This window comes from Solanum stenotomum, chromosome 1, assembly GCF_019186545.1.
Source record: "Solanum stenotomum isolate F172 chromosome 1, ASM1918654v1, whole genome shotgun sequence".
NCBI lineage: Eukaryota > Viridiplantae > Streptophyta > Magnoliopsida > Solanales > Solanaceae > Solanum > Solanum stenotomum.
The window spans coordinates 8,722,012-8,747,954 of record NC_064282.1 but is presented as its reverse complement, the minus strand read 5'-3'; the positions used below and the strand labels follow the sequence as shown (position 1 = coordinate 8,747,954).

Here is a 25,943-nt window from a genome sequence, read left to right as displayed (position 1 = left end):
AACGAGCTTCTTAATCTTAACGAAATAAAATAATCAACTTAATTAGCAAAAAACTAATTATTTCAAAAATATTATAAACTATTATATGACTAAACTAATTAAAATATAAAAAATATAAAATCTTGTTGAGATGGTTTTCGAATATTCATAAAATACATTAGTTATATACATAATTACATAAAACATATATATTATCTAAAAATTATAAACAGTGACAAAACTATTTAAAATAACTTGCAAGCTATATTATTATTATCACTATTATTATTATTTTTTTTTGAAATTCTGTAAAACTAATTATTTTAAATCGTTTGAAATTGGAGAAGCTCGAAATGATTAATTTATATTGTGGAGGGTCAAAATTGGGTGTCAACACGTCAAATATGGCTCAAAAATTGATAGCCAAAATTTTATGTGTTTGTCGTAGGAACATTTTGTACGTATTTGGTTGATTCTTTGCCCGCCCCAATATATAACTTGATCATTTTTAAAGTGATTTTTATCTTAAAAAAATAGATAATTTTTGCCTAGGACAACCAAATTATATTTAAATGTTAAATATTGTTATGGGTGTATTAAAATCAATTTATATTTGTTAATTTGGCAGAGTGAAATATGAGATAAAGAGGAATTATAATAGTAAAAGATAATTTCCTTTTTATTTTTTCCTAATACTGAGTGGTGAATACTGACCATTTCCAATGGCCCAGGGAGGATTAATCAGTCTCTGTAGTTGTTGAAGAAGGGTTCAAGATTTGGGTTTATTATAAACTAATCATCAAACACTTGGTAATTAAGAAGCTACCTTAATTAAGTGCTAAATGGACAAAAAAAAAATTGGCCAGAAAATTTAAAAAATTATAATATATTTTTATTTTAAAACAAATTGATCTTTTTTTCATTTTTTAATTAAAAGGTATTAAAGTTAAAAGGGTAAAAATGTTTAAAAAGGTAAAATAACATAGATAAAATATTATTCTGACCAAATTCTGGCAAAAAATTTTTTTCCTATTAATTGTAGGGTTAACATGAGAAATTTTTGATTAATTTTGTCTTGATTTGATAAATGGACAAATGATTTGGAACAACTATTAATTTATAGTAATTAGATGAATAACTATATGGGATGGAGATAATAATTCTTAATATGTATATAAATTATTATTTCGTCTTAAATTTTTAGTTTTACAATTATTGTAGAATAATTTTTTTTATAAAGCCACACTTACCTTAAGACGAAGAGATCTATAAATTAATTATCTAGCTAATTATGACTTTGGCCCTGAAATTGTTTGTTAATTACCTAGCACTGCATTTGACCATAGTCCAGGGACTTTCGTGTTGCACTAAACTCCTATTAATGACTCTAGAGCAACCGGTAAATGCTTAATTATTGTTTTCTTCTATATTAAATTCTCTGTCATACTTTTTTTAAAAATTACCTTACATTATTTATTGTTTAGAAGTTTAAGATAAAATTAATTATTTTCTCTTCATTTTATCTTCAATACTACAAATACCTCAATTATAAGGTAATGTTATGATTATAATAAATTGTATACTAATAATATTAATCTAATGTGCTCAAATAAATAAGTGAATGATTTGTATCATTATATTATTATTATAATAAATTAAATATATTATTAAGTGCATCATATATTTTATTAGTTATTTTTAATTAATTATTACATTCTAAATTATCGCGCAATGCACGGGCACGTATATTAGTATCAAGGATAAAAATAAGTTTCTTTTTTAAAAATAAAAAATAAAAAACTCCTAATTAATATTTTTTCAAGGGCATGTAAAAGAGAATCACAATAGATAATTTGAGATAGAGAAAGTACTCAAGTTTTATTCGTTTTAAACGTACTTATTTCAAGTTTTTCAAAATTTATGTTATGTTTATTCTATACGTGCTTTTTATTGTCTTTGGTACCTAACAATTGTTTTGATTATATAGTTTTCGTTAATTGAAATCTTTTCAAGAATCCATAATTTGTCAATGCTGATGACTTCTTCACATCAGGCCTAAACAAGCTAGGAAATACGTCAAATGAATTTGAATCATCAGTACCTGTCATGATTCATGAATATTAACAATTTATCAAGCTTAACATTTTTGACATTTCTTTAGCTCGTATTGATTTTGCGCCATGTGATCTCAATTCACCTTATAGATATCCTAGAGGAACTAAAATTCTTCTTGTTCTTAAGGGAAGGCTCGGTGTTCTTTACTATAACAACAAACAATAAAGGTAATTTTATTATAATAATAAAATAATAACATATCATGCTTAGTAAAGATCAAGTAAAATCAGCAACATGACTGGATAATCTTGAAGTTTATTAACGATTACAAATAAAAACCATGCAAATTAATTAGCACCATAGTTTGGCTTATACTAATTTAGTTGTTATCCCACCAGAATTGTGATTGGAGATAATCCACAACTTTCTTATCAACTTGAAATGCTTTTGCAAGAACATCATCATTGATAGGTGGATCTGAGCCGAATACTGCATTTGCAATGGTGATGACTCCTGGATTTTGGCTACTGAGTCCAGCAAATGCAACGGCCTTAGTCTTTCCCACATTAAACTGAAAATGAATAAGGCCTATTGGAAAAACGAACACATCTCCGGGATGTAGAATCTTGGTAAAGAGCTTGTTCTTCATGTTTGGACCCGGGTTTGAAAGGACAAAACCAACATAGAGTGTGCCCTCAAGGACCGTAAGAACCTCAGTTCCTCGAGGGTGAGTATGAGGTGGGTTGAGACCGTACGGTGCAAAATCAATACGAGCTAAAGAAATGCCTAGAGTATTGAGTCCAGCCAAGTTGTTGACATTCACAGCACTCACAACAGATCCAAGTTGATTTGAAGTATTCCCAGGTACCTTTAAGCCTGATTTGAAGAAGTCATCAGCAGTTACAACCTTTGGATCTTTGCATACTTTTCCATTAACGAAAACTGCATAATAAGGAATTATAATTAGAACATACATAATAACCCAACTAGCTAATGTTAATTAAAATTATGAATAAATTTACCAGTAGTCATGGAGTCATTAACAGCAACACAAAAATCTTGTAAAGGACTAGGATCAGATGCATGGCTAAATGAAGTAACCACAGCCAATATGGCAATGATTAATACAAAGGACTTAAGAGCCATTACTAATTAGAAACTCTAAAACAATCTAATGTATTATTGTTGTCTTTGTTTATGTGATTAATATGATAAGAGAGGTATCCCTATTTATAGATAAAAGATTGTTTGAATTAGTCTTAAAAAGTTCCCTTAATTACAAAATTTGAATTAGCTTCTGCGCAATTACCAAGTCGTAAATGGTGGTAAAAATTTAAACATTTGAGTTATGAAGTTGGGTCAACCACTAATTAATTTTATAACTTAATGAGAAGTTAGAAATAGTTTATAACAACTACATATAATATAATTAAAAAGATAATCATATTTGTGGAGGACTTATGCATTGAAATGGTCATGATAATATTGGATGAGGAAGAAAAAAAAAGTTGAGTTATGATAGAAACTTTAACAATAAAAATAATAAGCAATTTAATGCATGGCACCATCACAAGATACGCCTTATTAACATCCAAAGCTTTTTTAATTTTCTTCATTGAATGTCCGTACCCATATTAGAGCTCGACTAAATAATCTGATTACACATGTAGTCTCACATTAGGGGATAAAGCACTTTCTAACAAAAGAGACTCCGTACTCACAAAGTCTCGAACCCAAAACATATGATTAAGAATGAACAAGTACTACTATTATTAGTATTGTTAAGTCTACATCTTTAGGTACCATTTTTCTTTTTCTTGGAAAAGTGTTGCTAAAAAAATAAAAAATAAATGAAAAATGATGGCAATCTTTTTGTTTCTTCCTGTTCCTCCTCGAGTCATTTTCAAAGACTATTTTGAAGTCTTCGTAGTTGTTGTAGAAACCTTCAGCATTTTGAAGTTTTGAAAAAATCACCATTTGATGACTTGCTAATTTTAGCCGTAGAAAGTCATTAAACTAAGCTGATAAGAGTAGACGATTCGATTGAATCTCAAAAGATTAAGATAGAATGAGTTAATAAATGTACTCCAATGGTTGTTCGATCACTTGAAGTAAGGATCTGTTCCGACCTCAAGAAGAGAAGGAGGAACCTCTTGGTCCTAAAGTACCTTATTTTAGTGCTATTGGTGCACTTATGTATCTTGCTAATGCTACGAGATTTGACATAGCATTTTCTGTTAATTTGTTAGCAAAATATAGTTCAAGCCCTACACGATGACATTGGAATGGAGTTAAACATATATTGCGATATCTAAAGGGGACTAGTGATATGGATCTATTTTATACCAACAAAGATAGTGCAGATCTTGTTGGTTATGCAGATGCAGGTTATTTATCTGACCCACATAAAGTTTGATCTCAAACAGGCTATCTATTCACATACGGATGTACTGCTCTATTATGGCGATCTACGAAGCAGTCCATTGTCGCTACCTCTTCAAATCATGCTAAGATATTTGTCATTCATGAAGCAAGTAGAGAATGTGTATGGTTGAGATCAGTGATACATTTTATCAAAGAAAGATGTGGTTTGAAGTGTGATGTCAAGGTACCCACAGTGCTCTTTGAAGACAATGATGCATGCATAACTCAATTAAGAGGATGCTTCATAAAAGGAGATAGGACGAAGCACATTTCACCAAAATTATTCTTCATTCATGATCTTCAGAAGAACGGTGATATTGATATACAACAAATTTGCTCAAGTGATAATCCAACAGATTTATTCACTAAGTCTTTACCAGCCTCAACTCTTGAGAAGATGGTACACAAAATTGGATTGCAAAAACTTAACCATCTAAATCGTGGTCTTCATCATGGGGAATAAAATACGCGCTGCACTTTCTTTTTCTTACTCTAGGTTTTGTCCCACTAAGTTTTCCTAGAAAGGTTTTGAATGAGGCAGCAAATAATTAATACGTATTATGAATGTCTATGTATATTTTTGTTCTTTCAATTTTTCTTTTACGTGAACATTCAAGGGGGAGTGTTGTAAAATTGTGGAGCTAGCATGGTAGAAATGTTTCACTCATGCCAAAATGTGGTTAACTTTGCAAGCCACAAATTGCCACATGTCCTTGGCCTATTTATAGGCATCAAATTTATATAACAAAAGACACAACAATTCCAACCTTATTCTCTCTTTGTTTATGTTCAAGTACTCTCTCTATTGTTATTCCTTTTTACTTTAGTTTTGTTAAGTTATTTATTTCATAACAGAACCAAAATTTTATATTTTTGGATAAATAAAAATTGTGCTTATTTTTTATGTTACATAATTAATATTTGTTGCGTGAGTTTATAATAATTTTTTTTCTTCGTAGTAATAAACTTGAGTGCACCCCTTTATTAATCTTTATATATTATTTCATTGACGCGTTTGAATCAAATTTTAGATTTTTTTAATGGATAAACTACCTTATTAGACATACATCACTACTATATATACTAATATTATCTTTACTTTTAAATAATTACATATATTACCATTTTTAGTATTTTATACCATATATTAATATATTATTTGAAAATACTATTAGATACCCACATCCCTTAAAACTATTATTGATTAATTATCTGCTTAAATAACTCATTCACTCCAAATCAACCACTATCTCTTAATTCTCCCCTCCCATGTTTATCACTCAATTATGTCTCCTACTTTCTGATTCAAGAATTTCACCTTACAGTTTCATTTCAACAATAGTTAATCTACTCTCTTCTTCTCAAGATATCATCACCACAAATTCTCCTGAACCCAAATATCATTTTGTATTGTTCATTTATCACGAGTTCCAATCACAGTAACTGTTACAGAGAAAACTTTCAATTCATAGTGGGTCTTGACTGTTTGTCTCCAAAAGAAATAGATCTTAGTTTTGATTATGTTATGCCACAGTGCAAAAGGATCAAAGGAAATATTGTAGAGAGTTTTTGTTTGCTGGTGTTCTTCTAAGACTTTCTTTGGTTACTGTGATATGGATGTGGTAGTACCAATATTACTTTGATATAGCCCTTGAAACATGTGTCCAATAAGTAGTAATCTTAATTAAGATCCGAGTTGTATTTTTAGTAATGGGGTATCTGAACATGTATATATATGTATCCACTATATATTAAATTATTCGGATACATGATTTTTAACAACACATTGATATTAATGATACGACAAATACTCTACAGTCGTGATTTGTTCATAGATTCATGTGTTTCAACTACATTTCATATTTAGATACACATAATTAAATATATATGCTTATTATGTATTCGAGATATATGTTTTTGGATATAATGTATGAAATTTAGATACACATAATTAGATGTATATGCTTCTTCTTTTTGTATATTCCATATTTAGATACACATAATTAGATGTATATGTTTACTATGTATTCGAGATACATGTTTTTGGATATAACATATGCAATTGATACTTGATACATCAAATTCATACTAGATACATATAAAAGATACATGAAATTAATATATAGATATATATATATATATATATAGATACATAAAATTAATACTAGATACGTATAACAAATATATGAAATTAATGCTAGATACTTCTATGATACATATGAATGTACTTCTGTGGCACTCATGTATCTAAATGTTTAGTTTGTTGGATACATCATATATTGATAATAGATACATCAAATTAATGAATTTATTATTTTAAGAGTAATAATTTGAAATTAATCAAATTACATTACCAAGATATACTTGTTTTTATCTTATATTAATAATATTAATGAATTTACTATTTCAAAGAATAATAAAATGAAATTAATTATCTATGTATTTTGAAAATCCTCAATTACTCCTCTAATTAAGAAAATATGTTACAACCAATTAATTTAAATAAATAAATTTTGTATCTCAATTTTAAAATTCGACAGATTCATGTATCTCATGGATTCAGACTCATGTATCCTAATCATAAAATATGGTAGAGGAAGTAATATTTGAAACTATTGGGAATCTTAATAATTAAGACCTAAACTAGTGGGATTTGTGTGATTTGCCCTTTATTAATTCTTTTTTATTGGCATACTTCACAATTGAGTACAACTACCTCCTTTAATTAATCCTTTATGGAGTTTACGTGGCGGTTGGCTTGAGTGAGTTCCTCTAATAGTAATGGATTAATTTTTTTAGACCAAATTATTGATGACGAATATATAGATCAAATTATCAACTGAGAGCATCTTTTATTTAATTTCATATAAGAATATTCTTTAAAACTCTTTTCCAAAAAAGAATAGCAAAAAATTATAATAATTTGTTGTATACAGAAATTTTATCTCAATCGGTTTATAATCATAGTTAACATATCACAATAAACGGTAAACATAATTTTACTATAGAAGAAATCCTCGTTTAGTACATCCAATAACAAATATATCAATGAAACCAGTCACAAGACTAGATCATGATATTTATTTATGATTTTTTAAATTCAAAACATAAGCACACATAATATATAGCGCCAAATCAAAGTATTATTTAATTTAGTTGTTGTCCCACCAGAATTGTGATTGAAGATAATCAACAACTTTCTTGTCAATTTGGAAAGCTTTTGCAAGAACATCATCACTGATTGGTGGATCTGAGCCAAATACTGCATTCGCAATAGTGATGACTCCTGGATTTTGGCTACTAAGTCCAGCAAATGCAACTGCATTAGTCTTTCCCACATTAAATTGAAAATGAATGAGACCTACTGGGAAAACAAACACATCTCCAGGATGTAGGATTTTGGTAAAGAGCTTATTCTTCATATTTGGACCAGGGTTCGAAAGGACAAATCCAACGTAGAGTGTACCCTCAAAGAGGGCAAGAACTTCAGTTCCTCGAGGGTGAGTATGAGGTGGGTTGAGACCGTATGGTGCAAAATCAATACGAGCTAAAGAAATGCCCAAAGTGTTGAGTCCTGCCAAGTTATTGACGTTCACTGCAGTTACAGCAGATCCAAGTTGATTTGAAGTATTTCCGGCCATGTTCAGTCCGGGTCTGAAGAAGTCATCAGCAGTGACATCCATTGGATTCTTGCAAAATTTTCCATTCACAAAAACTACATATAGAAATCACAATTAGAAAATGAAAATAACAAAAAAAAAAAATAGCCATGATTAACTTAAGTATCAAATTATGTGTTTTAATAATTAATTACCAGCATTCATAGAGTCATTAACAGCAACACAAAAGTCTTGTAAAGGACTAGGATCAGATGCATGGCTTATTGAAGTAACCACAGCCAATATGGCAATGATTAATACAAAGTACTTAAGAGCCATCACTAATTAGAAACTTTATATTTCTAATATATATTGTAACAATTTGTTTGGTGTGAGAAATTTGGTAAGAGAGGCATGCCTATTTATAGATGAAAAAAATGTTTGAATTAGTCATCAAATTGATTAAATAAACTTCTCCTAGACAAAAAGTTTGGATTAGGTTTTCTACGTGTACAATAATAATTTACCAAGTCATAAATGGTGAATATTTGAGCATTTGAGTCGTGATTTTTCATCAACAACTATATAGTAAAGACTAATTTAAGACTTAAATCATATTTTTCGAGAACGTACAAACAATTTATAACCACTATAAATACTTAATTATATTTATCAAGAATTAAACTAATTAAAATCTCGAATCGATTGGGACAGTCATGAAAATGATGAGGAAAAAAACGATTAGGATTGAGATATGAATTATGATAGAAGCTTTCCAAGAATAGAAATAACTCGGGGCATCAAATATGACTCAAAAATTGTTGGAATTAATGGGTTCAACATCTAAGATTTTCAGGTTCAAATTCAATATTTGTTCGGATTTTATCAAAAATTAATAATCATATATTTATTGTTACTCTGTGTCAAAAGTTATAAAATTCAGATGAATCCATAGTCAAAAGTCTGCAGCCCCTTATTGTGGCAAAATATATTAACAGTAATAAGGAAATGATTAAATTAAGAGAAGTTTGAATTGGTAAAATGTTTACTTTCCCTTAAACTTTAATCATAATTTTCTCATCTTTTTTTGTTTTTTTGGTAATAATAATTTTCTCATCTCAAAGCATGTAAACTATTGAGGGATATATTATTGGTCCTTTTATCTTTAATTTTCAGATTTTCCAATTTTGACTTTGTTACTTTAATTTGTTTTGTTGAATCATTTATATTTGTTAATTTGGCAGAGTGAAATATGAGAGAAGAGGGATTATAATAGTAAAAGATAATTTCCTTTTAATATTTTCCTAATATATACTGAGTAGTGAGTACTGACCATTTCCAATGGCCCAGGGAGGATTAATCAGTCTCTGTAGTTGTTGAAGAAAGGTTCAGGATTTGGGTTTATTATAAACTAATCATCAAAGACTTGGTTATTAATTAAGAATTAAGCTACCTTAATTATTCATTGTTTATTTTGAGGGAGTTTCATTTGAGGAGTACTCATCTAGAAATTTCCCATGCAAATTAGTCTATCACCTTCCAAAGAAATAAAATTAAAGCAGCATCGCTTTAACTAACTCCATCCGTCTCAAAGATAATAAATATCGATTTGGCTCATTTCACGTTTATTAAAAAAATATAAGATATGATTTTATCATGTTATTCCTATTTATTACTTCATTCGTTGATTTTTAATTGTCATATTGTGTTTTTCGAAAGTCAATTTGACTAATTTTTAAAGTTAAATTAGATTACATTAATTCGATATTTTAAACAAAATATTTAGATATTTAAAAGGTATACGAAAAGTACCATAAATTCAAATTTTTGTGTATATCAATATGATAAAAAAAAAATACATTGTAAAATGTTAGCCAGAGCTCTTATTGTTTGACACTAAAAAAGGGAAACCAAGACAACTAAAAAGGAACGGAGGGAGTAGAAATTTCTTAAGAATTGACCACTACTAATTAGAAATAGTATTTTTTTTCTGTCTCATATTAGTTATTTACTTTTTCCTTTACACGTTCCTTAAGAAATCATAAAAATAAAATTATTAATTTCACTAATTTACCCTTTTTCCACTCCTTTGAAAAAGACTTTTTTTGGAACTTATAAATTTATTTAGGCTTTAAAATAATATTAATTGTAGAGTTAACATGAGAAATTTTTAATTAATTTTGTCTTGATTTGGTAAATGAACAAGTAATTTTGAATAACTATTAATTTATAGTAATTAGATGGATAACTAATATAGGATGAAGATAATAATTCTTAATATGTATATAAATTATTATTTAGTCTTAAATTTTTAATTTTACAATTATTTTTTATAAAGCGACACTTATCTTAAAACAAAGAGATCTATAGATTAATTTTCTAACTAATTATGACTTTGGCCCTGAAATTGTTTGTTAATTACCTAGCACTGCATTTGACCATAGTCCAGGGACTTTTGTGTTGCTATTAATGACGGTAGAGCAACCGATAAATGCTTAATTGTTGTTTTCTTCCGTATTAAATTATTTGTTATATTTTTAAAAAAAAATTATCTCAAATTATTTATTGTTTAGAAATTTAAGATAAATTAATTATTTTTTCTTCATTTTATCTTTAGTAATTATTCTTCAATACTACAAATACCTTGTAACATCTCGCACCTAGAAACAACTAGAAAGAGTTTAGAATCTGAAAATAATCATTTTTGGAAAGCATGTGGAAATCTGGAATTTTTTGTCTAAGTTAAGAAAGTGAATTTTGGTCATTTTCAAACGACCATAACTCCTATCTCATCCTGAGGTAGGAGTATTTCTTTATATGGTTGGAAATTCCTTGGGAAGATCTTTCCAACGCCGCCAAGTTTGCACGATTTCGACATCGTATGAGTGAGATATGCCATTCGGAAGTTGGGCTGTTGGATTGAGAAAAGTCCCAATCCGGATTTAAGGAAGGGCAGAGTAGTCTTTTCCCTAATTAATTTTCCTAATTCGTTTTTAGGGATTTATTGGGGTAAAAACATGACTTAATCAGTTTTGAAAAATGAAAGAACACTTAGGGCTTGGAGAAGACAGAAAGGAAGAAAGAACGGGAGAAAAAGGCAAGAATTCGCCAAGATCATCCAAGCTTGTGAGTGGAATTCGTCGGGAGTGATCCCTATTAAGGCATGTGAGATCTTTTCGTGTTGGGTTAGTTCACCCACACACCAATTTGTTTCAATTCAGCGATTTGGAGTTGTTTGAATGTTAAGAAAGAGAAGTTCTTGAAGAACATTGTTGAATTCTTGTTGGTTGAGTTGTTGATGCGTGGGGGTTGAGTTGATTCATGTTTCGGGCTGTTTTTCGAGTTAGATTGGTTGTGTATTGAGGGTACAATTGATCCTAAGTGTTTGGGGAAAGAACTAGGGAAGATTGGAGGGTTTAGAGATGAAAAACGGAGAAGAAAAATCGAGAACACCTAGGTAACGGGGATGGGGCGCTGCGCTGCGCCAGCGCGCCCCAAAGCAGCCTCTGAAGTTTTGGCCTTGGAGAGCCGCGCTAGCCAGCGCGCCCCACAGACTTCTCTGAAGTTTGGGCCTGGCGCCCCACGCCTCTCAGAGCGCCAAGGACGCCAGTTCACCCCATTCTTCCCCTATTTTTTCGTACTAGTTTCCAAGCGATGTACCTACGTTTTCTAGTTGATTCCAACACTCTAAGGTACATCTAAATATCATGAAATCATCCATAAACATGAGATCATGAACCTTGAATCCATAATCCAATTCAAGGAAAGTTAAAATCAAAGTCAAAGAATTTAAGAGTCAAGTCTAAAAGTTAAGAAGCAAGTCAAAGCAAAATTTCTTAAAGTTTTCAAGAGTCTTTATTAAACGTTTAAACTTCGTTTTAAGGCTCAAGTTTTAAGTAAAGTAAAGAGTAAAGATTATTAGGAGACTAAGTATTCCCAAAGAAGTTTATAAATGTTTTCACATTTGGGCAAGAAAGGAACTATGATTTCCAAAAGAGCGTTTGGGCTAGTTTTCAGTAAAGGGAACATTGATTCCAAGAGAGCCTTTGAGCTAAACCTTGAGCAATTATCTCAAACTAAAGAAAGAGGTGTTTAAAACACATATGAGCTAAAGTATATTTTGGGAGTAGTATTGAGCACCGAATTGGGGACGCGAGTTCATATTAACTTAAATCTTCATAAGAACCATGTAGCCATCATGAGTATTAATGGGCCATACTTTTTAGATGATCACATAAGTTAAGCTAGTGGATCCACTAAGTTAAGTAAGGTCCTATATCACGGCAAGATATAGGATGGTCCTTGGGCAACGTGAGGTAAAACGTTGTATCATCACTAGGGCTCATAGTGATGGTTGTCGGTTAAAGAATCTCCCACAAAAGTTATATTACTTTATATATAAGTAAAGTTGAGTTTGGTTATTGCTTTATCTATAACGAACTAAGTTGTTTACACTGTTTTACAAGCTTTATATATATATATATTGCATGAGTCTTATTGCTTTATATTGAGTTCAGTTATTCATGAATTGAACAGAGTCAAGGTAAGTGTTCCTTTGTACTCCTTTCAAGCTTAAGTTGTTGTTTAACATTCCAACTCGCATACTCGTACATTCAATGTACTGATGCCAGTTCGCCTGCATCTTATTATGATGCAGACGCAGGTAATCAGGATCAGCATCCAGCGCGCCGTTGATCTAGTCGAGCACTCCAGAGTTAGTGACGAGCCTCCTTGCATTCCGGAGGACTCTTTTATTCACTTTCCTAAGTTTTTCTTATTAGGATATTGTGGGGTCTGTCCCAACATCCATCTCAGTATTATAGAGGTTTCATAGGCAGTCAGACAGTAGTTGAGTCTCTCATCTATGTATTTACAGATATTCTATTTTGATACATAAGTTGCCATTTTGGCCAGATTTTATCATTTAAGTAGTTTATGAACTTATATTGTGTTGAGTTAAGTCTTCCGTTGAGTTAAGTAGCCAGGCCAAGGGTTCGCTTGGGGCCAACAATGGTCTTCGAGTGTCAGTCCCACCCAGGGTGTAGGCTCGAGGCGTGACATACCTCAATTATAAGAAATGTTATGATTATTCAAATATCAATAAAGGATAAAATAAGTTTCTTTTTTTTTAATAAAAATACTCCTAATTCATATTTTTTAAGGTTTGTAAAAGAGAATCACAATACTTAATTTGAGATAGAGAAAGTACTCAAGTTTTATTCGTTTTAAATGTACTTTTTTCAAGTTTTTCAAACTTTATATTATATTTTGTTTATTCTCTACGTACTTTTTATTTTCTTTGGTATGTAACTATTGTTTTGATTATACAGTTTCTGTTAATTGAAAAATTTGCAAGAATTCATAACTTGTCAATGCTGATGACTTCTTCAGATCAGGCCTAAATAAGCTAGGAAATACGTCAAATGAACTTGAATCATCAATCCGTATCTGTTATGAACATCAATAATTTACCATAAGCTTAACATTCTTGACATTTCTTTAACTCGTATTGATTTTGCACGATGTGGTCTCAATTCACGTCACACATATCCTAGAGGAGCTAAGATTTTTGTTGTTCCTAAGGAAAGACTCATTGTTCTTTATTATAACAACAAACAATAAAGGTAATTTTATTATAATAAAACAATAACATATCAAGCTTAGTACATCTACTACAGATCAAGTAAAATCAGTCAACATGACTGTATAATCTTGAAGTTTACTAACGATTACAAATAAAAACCACACAAATTAATAATTATATAGCACCATAGTTTGGCTTATACTAATTTAGTTGTTATCCCACCAGAATTGTGATTGGAGATAATCCACAACTTTCTTATCAACTTGGAATGCTTTAGCGAGGATATCGTCATTGATTGGTGGGTCTGAGCCAAATACTGCATTTGCAATGGTGATGACTCCTTGATTTTGACTATTGAATCCAGCAAGTGCAACAGCCTTAGTTTTTCCCACGTTAAATTGAAAATGAATGAGACCTATTGGGAAAACAAACACATCTCCAGGATGTAGAATCTTGGTAAAGAGCTTGTTCTTCATGTTTGGACCCGGGTTTGAAAGGACAAAACCAACATAGAGTGTGCCCTCAAGGACCGTAAGAAACTCGGTTCCTCTAGGGTGTGTATGTGGTGGGTTGACACCGTATGGTGCATAGTCAATACGAGCTAATGAAATGCCTAGAGTGTTGAGCCCTGGTAAGTTGTTAACGTTCACAATAGTTACTGCAGATCCAACATTATTTGAAGTATTTCCAGCTACGTTTAAGCCTGATTTGAAGAAGTCATCAGCAGTGACAATCTTTGGATCTTTGCATACTTTTCCATTCACGAAAACTGCATAATAAGGAATTATAATTAGAACATACATAATAACACAACTAGCTAATGTTAATTAAAATTATGAATAAGTTTACCAGTAGTCATGGAGTCATTAACAGCAACACAAAAATCTTGTAAAGGACTAGGATCAAATGCACGGCTTATTGAAGTAACCACAGCCAATATGGCAATGATTAATACAAAGTACTTAAGAGCCATTACTAATTAGAAACTCTAAAACAATCTAATGTATTGTTGTTGTCTTTGTTTATGTGATTAATATGATAAGAGAGGTATCCCTATTTATAGATAAAAGATTGTTTGAATTACTCTTAAAACGTTCCCTTAATTACAAAATTTGAATTAGCTTCTGCGCAATTACCAAGTAGTAAATGGTGGTAAAAATTTAAACATTTGAGTTATGAAGTTGGGTCAACAACTATAAGGACTAAATGAGAAGTTAGAAACAGTATATAACAACTACATATAATATAATTAAAGAGATAATCATATTTGTGGAGGAGTTATTCATTGAAATTGGTCATGATAATATTGGATGAGGGAAAAAAAAAGTTTGAGTGTGATAGAAACTTTAACGATAAAAATAATTGTCACACCCCTATTTTTCCCCAAAATTAAATCATTTTTTTTTAAAAAAAAAGGAGTTTTCCAATTAAAGTGACGGTATTGATTGGGGATTTTTTTTATTGGAGTCGCCACTTGGAATTGAGTTATGGTGTTCCAAGTCACCTTTTAGTTTTAATCCCTATCCAAAAGGAAATGACTCTTTATTTTGATATGCGAACCAGAAATTCAGGTAAGGAATTCTGTTGACCGAGAGAAAGGTAATAGGCATCCCTCGAGTCCCGTGGTTCTAGCACGGTCGCTTTTATTGACTTATACTTATGCTAAATTATTATTAGTATTATTTTGGATACATTATTATAGGCCATGGTTTGCTTATTTTTTTTATTATTGAATTTTTATTAGTCTGAACCTAGATGCATAACCGCATTCTTGGTCTTGACATTTAGAGGCATAACTGCCTTTTTCTCTCGAGTACCTCACACCTAATAATCTCAATTTACACCTCTTGATTTAAATTACTAAAAATTAATTATTAAACAATTTGGTCAAGGTGCGCCAGCGCATCCTTGAATTTCTTTTAAGTGTTTCAAAGAAGATGTGTAACCACATTCTTAATTGAAACTATTTTTAGCGTATCTAAATTTGCCTACAAAAATTAGTCTGCCAATTTTTAAGCGTGAATCAAGTGGTGCCGAACTACCACCGGCCACAAAAATAATAATAATATTAGTAATAATAATAATAATAATAGTAATAATAATATTATTATTTCATCGTAAACATGTGCACAATAGTTATTACTCATTGTTGAAATTTTCTTATTAGTTTTTATTTTATATATTTATTTATTAAGAAAAACGAACTAAGTTAGCACTCAAAAGATAAAAGCAACACCCATATTATTTCACAAAAATAACTTATCACTTATTTGAACACAACTCAACAGATAATTCATCAAAATTAATGAGGCACAAGTACTAGAACAAATAATCACAAGTTATACAATTTTATTTCTAAATTTAATGATATAAAAGGTTCAAATATATGTCAATATTATAATGCTAAAATTAAACACACATAAATTTAAGCAACTTCATGATATTAGAATCACATCTTGTATAATAATGAAATCAAATTATACAATGAAGATTAAATGGTACCTCTTGCGAAAATTCAATTTACGAAAAAGAAACAATCCTAATAAGGAGCCACGAACTTGAAATCACGAAAGCAAACCTCGAACTCAACCTCTAAGTGTGTGGTTGGAAGGAATTAAAAAGCGTTTTGATGTTTTGATTTTCTTTTTTTATACGTACGAGTGTCTTTTGGTATGAATGTATAGTGTATTCTTTTTTCTTTTCTTTTTTTTTTCCAGTGCGTTTGTCACTATGTGCGTTTGAAGAAAAATAATTTGGTATTTTGGTTATGTTTGCTGATTGTATGTCTCTTTTTTTTCTCTTTTTTTTCCTTCGTTTTTCTGTCTCTGTACGTCTTTTCTTTTCTTTTTTCTATGTTGTTCGTTTGGGTGTGGTAATATAGGTGTATGTGTGTCCCGTGTTGTGTGTGTAGTATCTATAGGGGTGTGATGGAGTGGAGGTATATGTACGTGTGTGTGGATGTGTGTGGGGGGGGGGGGGGGNGGGTAGTGGAGGAGTATGTGGGGTGAGGGTAGGTGTAGTGGGTAGGTTATAATTTTATTTTTTATTTTTTGTTGTGAATAAATAAAATATAATAATAATAATAATATTAACTAGTTATTTTGGAATTAATAAAAATATAGAAAAATTAAATAGCTAGATCAAAAAATATAATTAAGAAAGTATTAAAATCACTACTTTATTTACTAAAATTTTGAATAAATTAAAAACAAAATGTACCTTAAAGTGTGACTCTATTTTTGTTATTTTCAATTTTTTTTAAAAATAAACTTAATAAAATAAGATAAAATCAAAATATTTAATTTAGATTTATAAAATATTTAAGCTCTAAGAACGGTGGTAAACTTAAATTCGGTCAAAAATTACGTGTCTACAATAATAAGCATTTATCTGCATAGCACCATCACAAGATACACCTTATTAACATCCAAACCTTTTCTTTTTTGTTCGACAAGTCCGATAATGTCCGTACGAGCTTGAATAAATCCAAATACATAGGAAGTCCCATGTTGAGAACAAAACGTTTTCTAACAAAAGACACATTGTATTAAAGATAAAGAAGTATTTAATATGGATGGGAAACTAAAAAAAAAACATATCGTCAAGTCTACATCTCTAGGTACCATTTTTCTTTTTCTTGGAAAAGTGTTGCTAAAAAAAATTGATGCCAATCTTTTTGTTTCTTCCTGTTCCTCCTCAAGTCATTTTCAAAGACTATTTTGAAGTCTTCGTAGTTGTTGTATAAACCTTCACCATTTTGAAGTTTTGAAAAAATCACCATTTGATGACTTGCTAATTTTAGCCGTTGAAAGTCATTAAATTGACGATGTAATTTTTTTGTCCAGTGTTGTGAATATAAATTAATCTCAAATTTGAATATATACTAAATTGAATGAATTAAAATAAATTAAGTTAATAATTATGCTTTCTCATTAATCCACACAAACTATTTTCACGGCGAATCTTTCCTCCCCCAATATACAGACATATATGTATTCATCAGAACTCATTTCTTAAAAAATTACACCGTATATTGTATTAGGTTTAATTTTTTTTTAGGCCAAACACATATACAGCCCCTCTAACTTGTCCACATTTTTCATTTTGGCACTTTATCTTAGCCTTGTTCCATTTTAACCCTTGAACTCCATTTTTTATGTTTCATTTTAACACGAAATACTATTTTTATGATTTATTTATTTTTATTTATATTATTCAATTGCAACTTCTTATTTTAAATCGACACGTGTCATTTAATTTTAGTTAAAAAATTTAAAATTAACAAAAAATAATCCTTTTTAAAAAATAATAATTTCTTTTTAAGAGAGTTATGTATTTTTGTGTGAAAAATAACTGACGAAATTGTGTTGGTTTTCTTTCTTTAAAATCACCGACAACCTAACAAAGTCAGTCGAGTTTTAACATTGTTTAGTAGTGTTATTAGCAATGAACAAGAATCTTTTTTTAGTAGTGTTATTAAAAAAGTTAGTTGAGTCTTTTTGAATATGGGTTTTTTTATTAGTATTGATTTATATTAAAAATTAAAAGTGAGTATATGCGTTAAATTTAGATAGTCTAGATGATAAGAAAAAATAAATAAGTAGTGTTATTTAATTTAATTGAATGTTTAAGAAGGAAAATTAAAGAACTTTCATCAATTTATTTTCACGCAAAAATACAGAGAAATATCAAAAAATAATATTATTGTTTGAAAATTTTTATGTTCGTTCGCGAATATTTAATATTTTTATTTAACAGGCACACGTCTATTTTTTAAAAATAAGAAATTGCAATTGAAGAACATAAATAAAAACAAATTATAAAAATTAGTATAAGTGTTTAAATGGTACAAAAAAAATGAAGTTTAAGGGTTAAAATGAAACAAAATTAAGTTGGAGTATCAAAATGAAAAATGAGGATAAATTTGAGGGGCTGTATATATGTGTTTGGCCTTTTTTTTATGAATACAACACATAAATATTGCATCTTCTAACTTCTTTGTGCATTTACTAAATTATATTTTAAATATTTTTTGTAAAAAATCATACTGTCACTAACGTGTGATCGAGTGTATATCAGAAGCCGCCTCGTGGCCCACCAAAGTCAAAAGTAACAGATATAGCATTGACTGAGTAATTGAATACTAAAACATTAGCAGGTGAAGAAGATCTACGAGGAAGACTTGTATTGCTTTAATATATTTTGTTTTACCAGTATATGTTAGGAAATAAATTATTTATGGATTAATTATTTTAAAATAAATTATTACGTTATGTATATGAAGTCAAGATACATATGTGTTGGAATATCAGGAATATCAGGCCCAACTAATGAATTGGACAAAAGGAATTTGGGTTCATTTGTTAAAGGCCCAGCTGATGATAGCAATACGTGTACATAGGAATATTCCTCTCTTACAAGTTTGTTTTAAGTTTGTTAGAACCTAGCCTATAGTATAGGGACACCTGTATAGAATATAGCTGTTTTCCTTCTCTTCTACTTGTATAAATGGAATGGAGCACTGATCAATAAAAATACACAGAGAAAATTTCTCATAATCATTCTCATTTACAACATGGTATGAAAGCATTAGGGTTCTTATCCTATTCATTTCTGTTCTTTTCATTTCTTTTGGTAATCTGCTTTGTTTCCATGGGTGATTCACTTCCTTCTGATGGCTCCACCACACCAACCACCATTGGTACTGCTTCAGCTTCAGCTGAAAGGGTTGTTTTGGACACCTCTCATCCTTTCTTTCTTCATGCCTCAGATTCTCCCGGTATGATACTTGTTAGCACCATATTTGATGGTAAAGGTTACGGTGGTTGGCGTAGGGGCATCTTGATAGCCTTATCGGCTAAAAACAAGGTTGGTTTCATTGATGGATCTATCATTCCCCAAGTATCACTTCTGAATCTCACAAATCTTGGTCTAGATGCAACAACATGGTTATTTCTTGGCTCTTGAACTCCCTTTCAAAGGAGATTGCTGAAAGTGTCTTATACTCAAAAACAGCAAAACACATCTGGGAGGAGCTTGAGGAAAGGTTTGGCCAAAGTAATGGACCTCTTCTTTATCAACTGCAAAAGGAGATCAGTGAATTAGCTCAAGGAAATTTAGACATTGCTACATACTACACAAAACTGAAGAGACTTTGGGATGAGCTGGACAGCCTTGATATATGCCAAGCTTGCACCTGTGATTGTTCATGTGGAGGTAAGGCTAAAACTCACAAATCTGAACAGGATGGTAGGCTGATTCAATTCCTCATGGGATTGAATGAAGCTTATTCAGGACCTAGGAGCAATTTATTGTTGTTGTCCCCTCTGCCGTCAGTGAACTATTCTTATTCTCTGCTAATCAGAGATGAAAAGCAGAGGGAAGTTCAAATTTCACAACATCCAGGTGCTGCTGCTTTTTATGCCTCTAAGCAGCCTTATGTAGGTCAGAACTATGGTGATGTTCCTCCTAACTATATCGCTGGCTCTTCTAACTACGTTACTGGTCCTTCTAACTATGTTGCTGGACCTTCAAAGCAACACTCTAGTGGACAGAAATTTACTTCAGATAGGAGAGTTGGGACCGAAGGAAAGAAAAATGTTTCTGGCTTATTTTGTTCTTATTGTAAAAGAACAAATCATACTATAGACAATTGTTACAGGTTGATTGGTTTTCCAGCTGACTTCAAGTTTACTAAGTCCAAGAGAATCGGACCTCCAGTTAAGAGCAATGCTGCTTATTCAAATGAAGAGGCTGGAAACAGTTCAGGGGACAGACCGATGACTCAGGATCAGTATCATAACCTGTATCAACTTTTACAGCATGTGAAGCTAGGCTCAGATATTCAGAATAACACTGAGGAAGTTGCTACTGCTAATTGTGCTGGTATCACCTCACCTAGATCTTACTCTACTGTATCAGTAAATTCAGTTTCTTGGATTTTGGATTCTGGTGCTTCAGAGCATATGACATCTAATTTTGGTCTCTTGTTTGATGTTAAGATGCTTCCTAAACCCATATATGTCGATCTTCCTAACTCTACAAGAGCCCTTGTGTTTAAATCAGGATCTGTTTATTTATTTCCTGGATACACAATTCATCATGTGCTCTTTGTCCCCTGTTTCAATTATAATCTTCTATCTGTTTATAAATTATGTTTACAATTCAACTCTATTCTCACTTTCTCTGTTTTTGGTGCTATTCTGCAGGGCCTTTCAATGAAGAGGCCACTGGTTCTTGGTAGAGCCACTAGGGGGCTATATCTTCTGCACTCAACTGGGACCAGTCAACTCCACTCTACACCTAGTCTTTCTTTTCCCGGCAAGCTTTTTAATTCCGTTTGTAATCAAAGTGCTAAGGCACAAGTTTCAGATTCTTCTTTGTTCTTAGGATCAGTTTTTGTTGATGTAAACACTTGGCATTGTAGACTTGGTCACATGCCTTTTTCTAATATGAAGTTTATTTGCTCTATTCCTACTACTTTAGTTTCTTCTCCTTGTGATGTTTGTGCAAAGGCAAGACAAACTAAGTTACCTTATGCATCTAGTTCCTCCAAGTCTAAACATGTTTTTGATCTCATACATGTTGACACTTGGGGTCCCTACAAAACTCAAACACATGATGGTTTCAAATACTTTCTCACCATTGTAGATGATCATAGTCGAGCTACATGGACATATCTTTTAAGCACCAAATCTAATGCTTTCACTATATTGAAACAATTTTTAGCTATGACTCAAACTCAATTTCACACTAAAGTCAAAATTCTTAGGAGTGATAATGCTCTCGAATTGGGCAGTAGTAAGGCAGCATCTGATTTCTTCAATTCTGAAGGTATAATCCATCAGACATCTTGTGTTTCCTCTCCTCAACAAAATGGTATGGTAGAGAGAAAGCACAGACATCTGTTAGAAGTCTGTAGGTCTTTGCTTTTCCAATCTAAAGTTCCTACACATTTTTGGGGGGAATGTCTCCTAACAGCAACTTTTTTGATCAACAGATTCCTTACTAGAATTTTAAACATGAAAACTCCTTATGAGCTCTTATTTGGTCATCCACCTAGTTATTCTCTTTTAAGATGCTTTGGCTGTCTTTGTTATGCATCAACTCTGCCTGTGCATAGGTCCAAATAAGACCCTAGATCAATCAAATGTGTCTTCTTGGGTTACCCTTTTGGGAAGAAAGGGTACAAGGTTTTAGATCTAACTACAAACAGAATTTTTGTGTCGAGAGATGTTGTTTTCCATGAAAACGTCTATCCTTTTTCCTATACTTCTCTTAGTGTCCCTACTTTTCCTTTTACTCAATCTATTCCCGCTTCTACAGATTCCTCTCCTACTCCTTCTTCCTCTTTTGATACTTCATCTGATGTACCTGAACTCTCCCCTGCATCTCTTACTACTTCAGATTTATCTTCTCCTCCTCTTGAGCTTCAGCAGGACATGGTGCTCCCAGTAGTTCAGTCACAACATCCATCCATCAAACACTCTTCTAGAGTCCGTCACCCTCCTAAATATCTCAATGATTATATTTGCAACTCAGTCATTCTCACTGACCTCACTCAGCAGTGTTTTGCTGCTACTGTCTCTCCTCCATCTCTTTCTTTCTCAGCTCTGTCTTGTACTAATCAGTCTCTTCTAAATTCAGTCTCCTACATCACCGAGCCTACCTCATACTCTCAAGCTTGCTTACATCCTGGCTGGCAGTTAGCCATGGCAAAGGAATTTGAGGCACTCAAAGCTAACAATACATGGGACATAGTTCAATTACCCGAGGGTAAGAAGGCTTTGCCTTGTAAGTGGGTCTATAAGATCAAATATAAACAAGATGGCACGGTTGAAAGATTCAAGGCACGACTTGTTGTGCGGGGGGATATTCAAAAGGAAGGCGTTGATTTCACAGAAACCTATTCCCCTGTTGTCAAAATGACAACTATTCGTTGTCTTTTGGCTGTGGCAGTGAAAAAGAATTGGCATATTTCACAACTAGACGTCAATAATGCCTTCTTACATGGTGATTTGCAGGAAGAGGTCTATATGAAGTTCCCTGTTGGTATGCCAGCACCTAGTCAATCACATGTATGCAAGCTCAAGAAATCTTTATATGGGTTGCGCCAAGCTTCCAGGCAATGGTATGCTCGTTTGACTGCAGCTTTGAATTTCAAGGGGTATTCTCATTCTCTTAACGACTATTCTCTCTTCTTTAAGAAAGTTCAAGGCAAGGTGTCTATCCTAGCGGTTTATGTTGACGACATTTTACTTACAGGGGATGATCCTTTAGAGCTTGAGTCTCTTAAGTTCTTTCTCAATTCTGAGTTTAAAATCAAGGATTTAGGTGCTGCTCATTATTTCTTAGGCATGGAAATCATCAGAGAGCCTCAGGGTATAATTTTGGGACAAAGAAAATTTACGTTGGATTTATTAAATGATTTTGGTTGCACAAACTTGATGCCAGTGTCTTCACCATTGGATCTTGCTACAAGACTCCGACTTGATGAGGGGGAACTTTTGTCAAATCCTACTTTCTATCGTATGTTGCTGGGTAAATTGAACTTTCTCACACATACACGCCCAGACCTCTCCTTTGCGGTTCAACATCTTAGTCAATTTATGCAATCTCCACGACAACCTCACCTTGATGCGGCTGTCCGATGCCTCCGATATCTTCTCATGGACCCTGGTTTGGGTATTTTCATCCCTTCTAATTCTTCCTTTGATCTACTTGCCTTCTGTGATTCTGATTGGGGGCGTTGCCCAGATACTAGACGTTCAATAAGTGGTTATTATATTACTCTTGGTGGTTCACCTGTATCGTGGAAATCAAAGAAGCAGTCGTTGGTATCTCTTTCATCAGCTGAAGCTGAGTATCGCTCCATGCGAAAGGTTGTGGCAGAAATCACTTGGTTGGTTCGTTTACTTGTTGAGCTTGGTGTTCCTTCTCCTCTACCTGTTCCTTTTCATTCGGATAGCCAGGCAGCCATTCACATCGCCAAGAATCCAGTGTTCCACGAACGCACCAAACATGTGGATCTGGATTGTCATTTTGTGCGGCAACAATACCTTTCCGGACTCATTTCTTTGAATTTTATCCCTTCAACTGCTCAATTGGCTGATGTGTTCACAAAGCCCCTTACTGGGCCAGTTCATCGATCTTTCCTAGACAAGTTGGGGATTGTTTCACCACCCTCCAACTTGAGGGGGGGTGTTGGAATATCAGGAATATCAGGCCCAACTAATGAATTGGACAAAAGGAATTTGGGTTCATTTGTTAAAGGCCCAGCTGATGATAGCAATACGTGTACATAGGAATATTCCTCTCTTACAAGTTTGTTTTAAGTTTGTTAGAACCTAGCCTATAGTATAGGGACACCTGTATAGAATATAGCTGTTTTCCTTCTCTTCTACTTGTATAAATGGAATGGAGCACTGATCAATAAAAATACACAGAGAAAATTTCCCATAATCATTCTCATTTACAACTGTCTATACAATCAACTCTTTCTGTAACAAAGTTGTTTGTTCAGTCTTTAGATATTTATTAATTGCTATAAGCCTATAACAAGATGTTATCATAAAAAATATAACATAATATGAAAGTTGTTATCATAGTAAAACATTAGGGATAAGGGTTTGAAAAATACCTTAACTTTGGTCAGATTTGTTGTTGCGATACTAAATTTTTATGAGGGCTTATTACCTCCCTAGACTATTTAATATCGTATTTTTTACCCCCTGAACTATTTAATAGTGTATTTTAAAGGTATACATGTGCCCACGTGGACACATTACTATTTATAATTTTGCATTATTTTTTATGTCCACGTGAGCAAATATATATGTTTAAAATACGGTATTAAATAGTCTAGGGAGGTAATAGGTCCTCATGAAAGTTTAGTATTGCAACAACAAATTCGATCAAAGTTAGGATATTTTTCAGACCCTTATCCCAAAACATTATTATCGATGATGGTTGTTACTTGCTACAGAGTGGTGTTTCTCTATATAAAATATAAAGTTATTCTCAATTATTACTCCTTTTTAAAATTACAATGACAAGCTTGTAAAATATGAGGTGTCGTGGTTCAAAAATACGAAAATTTTAAGTTTTCATGTAATTTTAATCATTTAAATATGAATGAACTTCCCTCTCGCATGCAAATTTCCAACGTAGTCATCAGTACTTAATTTTAGTATTATAGTTTTAATAATAAAAATCAACGCAGTTGTTGATCAGATAATTTTAAAAGTTAACAACCAATTAAGATTTAGTTAGTTTGTGGTATGTCGAAATCATGAAGTTTTAGATTAAATCAACATATTATTTATTTGGATGACCAATATTATGCTTCTCAGATTCGGATCTAGATAATAGTGTATGAGTTCCTCATAATCCAATAATATTTGTATGAAATCAGTATTCATATTAAAAATAATACATTAAACACTTGTAAAAATGTAATGTTAAATCCAGTTATATATTATTGTTATATTATTGATGAATTTATAAAGTTTAAATTCTGAATAATCCTCCTCGATACTTCTTTGTGCACATTGAGTATAGCTCACGATTTTTCTTCTTCTTTCTTCTTTTTCCTTGGCAAGTTAGTACGTCACTGTCAAATTTTATATTACTGTCAAATTATGTTCTAGATCTTGCAAAGAAACAAATTTTATATTATTGAGGCCAAGATTCATATATATATATATACTAGTAAAGAAAGCCCGGGCACTGCCCGGGCCCAACATTAATAAAGTTATATTGTTACTCTCTCCGTCCCATATTAGATGAGAATCTTACTAAAAATATTTTTTTCATATTATTTGAACACTTATTAAATTAGGATAGAATTAATTATTCTTTTCCATTTTACCCCTACAATTAATATGACCATTCCTATATTGTATGTGTATTTTTTGTAACTCATTTCAATGTGCATTGATATAAACAAAGGGCAAAATGGTGAAGTCTTCCAATGTATTAATGATTTCTTAATCACCGTGTAAAATTGGAAGTGCCCATCTAATATGAGACGGAGGGATTATAGTTTATGTATTGTTATAAAATTAGTAAAGATTGTTATAATATATTTTGCTCATAAGTGAGCTAATATAGAAACTTATTTGTCATTTGTCTTTTTAATTTCAATTTTAAATAGCAAATAAATGTAGCGATAAGATTGAGAGTAGAAATGAAGCATATCTTTCTAAATTTAAGTAAAAATAAACAGAGTAGAAGTAACATTAGGGTTATCGATAGAACGATTCATTCGGTTATTTTTAAAAAAATTATATCATTCAATTTTT

General features: G+C 31.7%; 1 protein-coding gene across 4 annotated transcripts; it reads right to left on the bottom strand.

Annotated features, from left to right (window-relative positions):
• Positions 1–2,267: 2,267 nt before the first annotated feature.
• Positions 2,268–14,655, bottom strand: LOC125870539 (putative germin-like protein 2-1). Of its 4 annotated transcripts, none has more exons than XM_049551013.1 (3): positions 14,491–14,655; positions 14,337–14,410; positions 2,393–2,902 (listed from the first exon to the last, which is right to left on the bottom strand). In XM_049551013.1, exons 1-3 carry the CDS (start codon positions 14,612–14,614, stop codon positions 2,414–2,416), a joined length of 687 nt encoding a protein of 228 aa, XP_049406970.1. In that variant the 5' UTR covers positions 14,615–14,655; the 3' UTR covers positions 2,393–2,413. The 4 variants fall into 4 exon arrangements, with proteins under 4 accessions (XP_049406979.1, XP_049406970.1, XP_049406963.1 ...); XM_049551006.1 differs by lacking the exon at positions 2,393–2,902 and adding an exon at positions 7,606–7,819 and having other exon boundaries at positions 14,057–14,410; XM_049551022.1 differs by lacking the exons at positions 14,337–14,410; positions 14,491–14,655 and adding an exon at positions 3,057–3,229 and having other exon boundaries at positions 2,268–2,976.
• Positions 14,656–25,943: the final 11,288 nt, after the last annotated feature.

Bases quoted from the DNA above. Each gene is read 5' to 3' on its own strand.
- LOC125870539 (XM_049551013.1), bottom strand. From the start codon at position 14,614: ATGGCTCTTAAGTACTTTGTATTAATCATTGCCATATTGGCTGTGGTT. The intron at 14,411-14,490 runs GTAAACTTATTC...CTTATTATGCAG, and splicing joins TAATGACTCCATGACTACTG to TTTTCGTGAATGGAAAAGTA. The intron at 2,903-14,336 runs GTAGCTGGAAAT...TCAGGCTTAAAG, and splicing joins TCTTCAAATCAGGCTTAAAC to GTACCTGGGAATACTTCAAA.